General features: G+C 53.0%; 2 protein-coding genes across 2 annotated transcripts in view; one reads left to right on the top strand and one right to left on the bottom strand.

The window, feature by feature from the left end:
- Nucleotides 1-371: 371 nt before the first annotated feature.
- On the top strand, nucleotides 372-5,449 carry SNX17 (sorting nexin 17; the record flags this gene model as incomplete). Its single annotated transcript, XM_014593136.1, is given in 14 exon segments — nucleotides 372-446; nucleotides 1,424-1,541; nucleotides 2,041-2,105; nucleotides 2,505-2,615; nucleotides 2,722-2,812; nucleotides 2,959-3,046; nucleotides 3,274-3,343; nucleotides 3,632-3,724; nucleotides 3,814-4,017; nucleotides 4,150-4,275; nucleotides 4,426-4,503; nucleotides 4,647-4,721; nucleotides 4,814-4,855; nucleotides 4,941-5,449. Coding segments are annotated over 14 exon segments (1,350 nt in total), but the record flags the coding sequence as incomplete, so codon positions are not given.
- Nucleotides 5,450-5,552: 103 nt separating this feature from the next.
- ZNF513 (zinc finger protein 513) overlaps nucleotides 5,553-7,221 on the bottom strand; it is a 3,714-nt gene continuing 2,045 nt past the window's right edge. The window contains exons 4-5 of the mRNA XM_006162149.2: nucleotides 6,817-7,206; nucleotides 5,553-6,725 (exon numbers count right to left, since the gene is read on the bottom strand). Of these exons, the coding sequence (XP_006162211.1) occupies nucleotides 5,899-6,725; nucleotides 6,817-7,206 (1,217 nt within the window). The 3' untranslated portion in view covers nucleotides 5,553-5,898. The remainder of the gene's footprint in view (nucleotides 6,726-6,816; nucleotides 7,207-7,221) is intronic.

The following is a 7,221-nucleotide window of genomic DNA, read 5'->3' as shown; positions in this document are numbered from 1 at the left end:
CCCCTCGGAGCCCGCCAGCCTTCGGGCCTGGTCCTGGGCGGTTAAGTCCCGACGGCCTCGCTGGGAGCTGATCTCAAGTCTCAGATGCGTAGAGTTCGCCCCCGTAGGTCCTTTGTTCGGCCGGGTAGTCCCTCTCACCGCTAGGCCGCGGCTGCTCTGGTGGGCGTCACTAGCGTCTTGAGGCTGCAACACAAGCGCCCGAGTTTCTTCCGGACTGGCACTTCTGCATCGGGACCTGGCCCTGGGGAAAACAACCCTCGGGAAATCTCGGCGCGTTACTCCACGGAGTTGCCAAGCAACTTCCGGCCAGGGCTCTTAAGGAGGTAGCCCAGAACCGACCCTAAACTGCTCGCCTGCTTTTGTGTTCTCAGGCCTATAACATTCACGTGAACGGAGTACTGCACTGTCGGGTGCGCTACAGCCAGCTCCTGGGGCTGCACGAGCAGGTGGGACTAGCACTCCTGCCTGGGGGCAGCTTCAAGCCCTTTCCTACATAGGTCATCAATGTTTCCATTTCCCCCTCATTGCGTTCCAGTAGGCTGTAATTAATCATTGCCACAGGGATGTCAGAGCTTTATCTTATCAGCTGACATTTCCGGGGAACTCCCTAAGAGGCTTCTGTCTGCCGCAATAACTGCCCCTTGTTATACTCACATCCTCCTTATACTCACATCCTCCTTCTGCTTCTCTGACCCATTCAGCCTTTGACCCTGCATGGAAAAACGGAACTCCCCCACCCCGCCAGCTGCCCCAGCCCCGACTGGCTGCCAAAACATATTCCTTCTGTCTTCTGAGTTCAAACTTCAAACGCTCTCCCTGCTTGTACAAACCATTCACTATTTCCTTGTGCATTCTTTGGCTCCCTTCAGTGTGTATAGCTGTTCCAGCGATCAGTATGTATTTGAGATGCAGTGTTTCTCAGCTTTCCTCACCAGATTATGAACTCTGTGTAACTCAGTTGAGAGTCCTAGTTCTATTGACAATTAGTTGTGCCACTCATTCCTTTGGGCTTCAGTTTTTACAACTGAAAAATGCATTCCTTGACCTGCAAAGTCTTTTTAAATCATGAGATTCTTTGTAAACATATTTAGCTATTACTTATTTGTGCACATAAATATGCCTTTTAAAGCTCTTTGCTTCCTGTCAGGGTTTAATGAAAGTCTTACTAGACCTTTCTCTATACAAACCCTCCATGGAGGGACTTGGTTCATACACACTAAGTTAGAGAAGAACTTATGTTTAGAACAGCTTCCTTGAAAATGCTACCTCTGCCAGAGGAATTGTTTGCAGAGGCCAGGGCAGGCAGTGGAATAGGGACTGAGGGAAGGGAAATTGTGGAGAGACCACTGCGATTATCTAGAGACCACGAGATTACATCTCATTTTCTGGTTATATGAAGGGTTTTATCTCTTTCTCTAAATAGCTTCGGAAGGAGTATGGGGCCAATGTGCTTCCTGCATTCCCCCCAAAGAAGCTTTTCTCTCTGACACCTGCTGAGGTAGAACAGAGGAGAGAGCAGTTAGAGAAGTACATGCAAGCTGGTGAGTGCTTGGAGGGAAGGAAATTTATGTTGAGGACTGTGGGGAGAGACTAAGAACAGCTGGTTCTGTGGAAAGTCCTACATTAATTCCCAGATCTGGAGAACCTCTCATTTGATGTTATTTAATTAGCAAAGTAAATAGCCCATAAAGATGTATAACTGTATTCTTGCGAGTCAATTTGGGCACTAACATCTATGAGAAGTAGTAGCATAACACTAGAGCCTTAAAGCAGGTTAAGTCAGTGGGGAGACTTTCATTTGAATCTGATGTGCTTTAGATTAATATCATTTCCCTAGTTCTAAAGTCTGGACTCAACTAGATGGCAGCCAGGGGAGGGGGGGGCAGGTGAAGAATTTATGCAGTGAGTGAGGTAAGGCCAGTTGGGGGGTGTGGCAGGCCACCATCAGCTCAGGAAATAGGATTGGGTGGGACCTACTAAGAAGACTGGAAGAGCCAAGAGTGAATATGAAGTTACTGGAACATAGTTTTCTCCCCACAGTTCGGCAAGACCCACTACTTGGGAGCAGTGAGATCTTCAATAGTTTCCTTCGTCGGGCACAGCAGGTAAGGCTTTGGGTGGGACCTTGCTATAGGGCCATTCTCCTCCCCCACCCCCATTTGTCATAGGGCATGTGTACTGACTAGAGCAGGTAGGGAGCGAGAAAGCATCCCCCCATTGGGAATGGTCCTGCTCAACCCTCATTCCTCCACTTCTCCATTCCTTTCGGATTCTGAGCACACAGACCCAGTATGTTTCTCAAGGAGTCATCCTGGTACTTTGGGTATGGAATAGAGCTGTTGCTGTACTCATGAAATCAAGGAAACCCTACCCTGTATTTAAGCATCTGAGAATAAAGACACTATAGGGACTCTTAAAAATAGAGTTGGGGGTGTGTAAAAGCTGGACCTTTGGAGGGAATTAATAAGCCAGAGCCTCCCAGCCCCATGTATGCTCATTAACAGGAGACACAGCAGGTCCCCACAGAAGAGGTCTCCTTGGAAGTACTGCTCAGTAATGGGCAGAAAGTTCTGGTCAACGTGCTAACTTCAGATCAGACCGAGGATGTCCTGGAGGTGAGGTGTTTGTTTGGCACTGCATCTCCCCCACCCCCGCAGGGTTCTGGGCTTAGGGTGATTGGAATCAAACTGTATGAGCTACACTTCCTATTTGTATCCCTAGGCTGTGGCTACAAAGCTGGATCTTCCAGATGACTTGATTGGATACTTTAGTCTCTTCCTGGTTCGAGAAAAAGAGGATGGAGCCTTTTCTTGTGAGTTTCTCTGAACTTGACTGCTTCATTGTGCTTCTAGTAGTCAGTTTGCTTCTCCCTTTTAGAATGGAGCATTTCCTTAGGGTGCTTTTTTGATTTCTCTTCATGTCTCCTGACATTTCCCTTTACTTTTTCTAAACCCATAGTTGTACGGAAGTTGCAAGAGTTTGAGCTGCCTTATGTGTCTGTTACCAGTCTTCGGAGTCAAGAATATAAGATTGTGCTAAGGAAGAGGTCAGAGCTGGGTCTGCAGGTGGGGGAGGGTGCTGGATTGGATTATTGGGCCACATATTGAGAGAATAATCTGGACGGGGGTGGGGGGGGTTGCGCTGGGTATTTCCAGACCTCCCACTATACCACCATTAGCCCGATAGTTCCAGATTGTTCCAGTTATTTCCATCCTACCTCTTGCCTTACTCCAGCTTAGCCCCATTACCCCTTTCCACCCCTTGGCCTCACAGTTATTGGGACTCTGCCTATGATGACGATGTCATGGAGAACCGGGTTGGCCTGAACCTGCTTTATGCTCAGGTGAGCTTGGAGCTGTCTCACAACCCTTCCCCTGGAAATGACTCTGGTGTCCCAGTCTCCTAAGAAAACTTTCATGTGTTGGTTCCCAGTTCATGGGGAAGTTCCTAGAACACCTAGGGCTCCTGGTGCAGCCTCTACTCCCTACTTTATAAGCTTTAAGATCAAGTACTCACTGCCAGGAGGTCACTGAAGTGTGGGTTTAGGGGTCAGGCTGGACAAAGGTAACTGGACAGTTTCTCAGACCACTGAACTGGGAGTCCATATTTCCCCCTCTTGTCTTCACTGTAGACAGTGTCAGATATTGAGCGTGGGTGGATCTTGGTCACCAAGGAGCAGCACCGGCAGCTCAAATCTCTGCAAGAGAAAGTCTCCAAAAAAGAGGTGAGACCCGCCTCTTTCTCCCTCCAAGGAATTACTTTCTCTGAGCTGCCCTGCTCCCCTAACCATTCCACGTGGTGACCATTTTTTAGTTCCTTCGGCTGGCACAGACACTACGACACTACGGCTACCTGCGCTTTGATGCCTGTGTGGCTGACTTCCCTGAGAAGGACTGTCCTGTGGTGGTGAGCGCAGGCAACAGTGAGCTCAGCCTCCAGCTCCGCTTACCGGGCCAGCAACTCCGTGAAGGCTCCTTCCGGGTCACCCGCATGAGATGCTGGCGGGTCACTTCCTCTGTGAGTTGAGGGAAACGGCAGCCTTCTAGGAGAGGACCTAGCAAGCCTTGAGCTTCAGGAACGTGCTGTGGTGATTATGAAGGCAGGCAGTTGGTCAGAATGAACTTAGACTCATTCCCCTTCCTCTTTCAGGTGCCTCTGCCCAGTGGAGGCACCAGCAGCCCAGGCCGGGGCCGAGGAGAAGTACGCCTGGAACTAGCTTTTGAATACCTCATGAGCAAGGACCGGCTACAGTGGGTCACCATCACCAGCCCCCAGGTGTGAGCTTACCCTCAGGCCTCCCCTACAGCCCCTTGGATGTCCAAGTCAAGGATTTCCAGGACTCCATGGGAGTGGGAACCATTGTCTACAGGGTGCTGGGCCCAGGATGACCACTCTAGTGAGGCAGTGCCCTCGTATTGTCCATAGGCCATCATGATGAGCATCTGCTTGCAATCCATGGTAGATGAACTGATGGTGAAGAAATCTGGTGGCAGCATCAGGAAGGTAAGCACCAAGTGTGAACCAGGCATAGACTGAGCAGCTGATTGGCTGTGCCCTCCCTGACTCTGTCCTAGGTGTGAGGCTTCTGAGGAGGGGAATTCTAAAGGATGGGATCCTGCCCTCATCAGTGCATTGTCTGTTCCCAGATGCTACGCCGGCGGATGGGGGCCACCCTAAGACGCTCAGACAGCCAGCAGGCAGTGAAGTCCCCACCACTGCTTGTAAGTATTACCCCCTGGGCAATACCCTCGCTCACAGCCTTGCCTCACCTCCACCCAGTGATCTTCTGACACCTCTGCCTCCTCTTCCCCAGGAGTCACCTGATGCCAGCCGGGAGTCTGTGGTCAAACTCTCAGTGAGTTACAGGGTTTGTGAGGTTGGTAACTCCAGGGGATCTTACAGACTCAAGCCTTTGACCCCCTACCCTGTCTCTGTTACAGAGTAAGCTGAGTGCTGTGAGTTTGCGGGGCATTGGCAGCCCCAGCACCGATACCAGTGCCAGTGATGTCCACGGCAATTTCGCCTTTGAGGGCATTGGAGATGAGGATCTGTGATCTCCCACTGCTTGGATGTCTGCACTCTACCCCAGAAGAATTTACAGAAACTTGCCCTGTGCCTGCATTCCCTAAGCTGGGGGGGTCTTTTCCTTCCCCCTTCCTTCCTTTTTCCTCCTCTTGGCCAGGGGCCTCTTATCCCACCCTCTCTCCCCAACTGGGCTGGCTGCAGAAAGGATTGCCCCAATCTTTTCAGAGCTGGTCCATGATGCCAAATTAGCATTTAGTATTTTGCACAAAGTCCAAGGGACCATGGCTGCCTGCCTTGGGGAGGAACCACAGCTCCCCCTGGGTTGCTTCTGACTTCCTGGAGCCATGGGCCAAGGGGATGGGCAGAGGTCTATGTAAGGTCTGGCCCAGCTCCCCATCATTAAACACAGCCTGACTGCTGCCTACCTCTGGCTCCCTCACTGCCCTTGCTTTTCCCATCATAGTGTAGACTACTAAGCTATGGGTAAAGCCAAACTACTTGCCATTGCCAATTCAGCATAGACATGGCTTTGTTAGTGTTTCCTTTATTATAAAGCACTGAAATAAGTTAAATAAACAGGTGAGAGGCTGGGCCGTCCTCCAGCCAGTTTGTCCACAGCCCCTGGGAGCAGTGGAGGTAAATGCAGGGCCTTCTCACTGAGCTCATCAAGTGCATCAGTCAGGGCAAGGGCCCCTGGTCCATATGGGTCCCTCGCCCATGGGGTTTGGGCTGGTCCATACAGTGCCTAAGTTAGTCTATGTGGAGCCCCTGGCCAGCGGGGGAGGAAGAAGGTAGCGGCTTCTGGTCCATCTGTATAAAACATACAGGGGGTCAGGGCTAATCCGCAGGGCCCTAGGGAAGGAGGACCTAGGTTCAGGGTGAGTCTGTATGCAGAGCCCGGCTACCAGCAGCACTCAGGGCTGTTGGACCCCGAGAGCTCAAAACAGAGGGTGGGCTGTGAGGTGGGGCCCAGCCTTCAGAGGCAGAGAGGCCAGGTCCTCCTGCCCCACCGTGGCCATGCACCTTCTGGTGGCGTTTGTAGTTGTCCCAGTGCCCTGTGGTGTAGGCGCAGGTGGCACAGCGGAAGGGCTTCTCGCCTGTGTGCCGCAGCATATGGCGTTTGAGGTTCATGCTCTGATTGCAGCTGTAGTTGCAAAGGCTACACCGAAATGGTTTGTCACCAGAGTGGATGCGACCATGACGTTTGAGGTTGGCCAGGTTGCCACAAGCATAGGGGCAGAGGGGGCACTTGTAGGGCTTCTCTCCTGTGTGGACACGCTGGTGCCGTTTCAGGTTATCCAGATGAGCAGAGGCATAGGGACAGCGGGCACAGCGGAAGGGCTTCTCTCCGCTGTGTGTCTTCATGTGCCGGGCCAGGTGATTGGGGTAGTGAGTAGCAAAGGGGCAGAGGCTACAGGCAAAGCCTTTGTCACTGGGGCCCTGGGGCTCCCCACTGGAACCTCCTCCAGCTTCTCCTCGCAGGCAGCGCCCACACATGGAAGTTCCCAGTCGACTGCCCTCACCCTCCTCCAGCTCTTGTCCACAGCCTCGGCAGGTCCAAGGGAATAGCAGCTCTGGCAGTGGTCCTGATCCAGTCCCACAGAGGCTGTCTCCTTCACCCCGCAGTTGCCCACAGTCTGGCAGGAAACTGGCACCACCTGATGGCACATGGAGGCTCAAATCTGGAAGGAGCAGAGCATCTGTGGGGACACGGGAGACCAAGGCTATAAAATCCAAGTGTTCCCAGGGCACTCACCCATTTCCCAGGATCTTTGGTCCCTGGCTTTTTACCTTCAGGTCGCCGGGGCACTGCTCCCTCCTGCTCTGTGGGACTGGGAGGCCGGGCTGGTCGTGGAGCACAGCAGCGGAAGCCACAGGTCGGGCAGGGAGGAGTGGGGGGCCCTGCATGGGTACGCTGATGCCGCCTCAGGTTGCCCAGGCTGCTGCAGGCAAAGGGGCAGTGGGGACAGCGGTAGGGCTTCTCGCCAGTGTGGGTGCGGGTATGTCGTGTCAGGTTGACGAGCTGGGCTGAGGCGTAGGGGCAGCGACCACAGCGGAACGGCTTCTCCCCGCTGTGTGTCTGCATGTGCCGCTTCAGGTGGCTCGAGTAGTGGGACACGAAGGCGCAGAGGCGGCATGAGTACAGTAGCCGTGGGGGCAGCGGGGGGCCCCCCCCCCGGCCTCCTGCCCCCCCAC

Source organism: Tupaia chinensis, unplaced genomic scaffold (assembly GCF_000334495.1).
Source record: "Tupaia chinensis unplaced genomic scaffold, TupChi_1.0 Scaffold139757_1, whole genome shotgun sequence".
NCBI lineage: Eukaryota > Metazoa > Chordata > Mammalia > Scandentia > Tupaiidae > Tupaia > Tupaia belangeri.
This window is presented reverse-complemented; position numbering and strand designations above follow the sequence as displayed.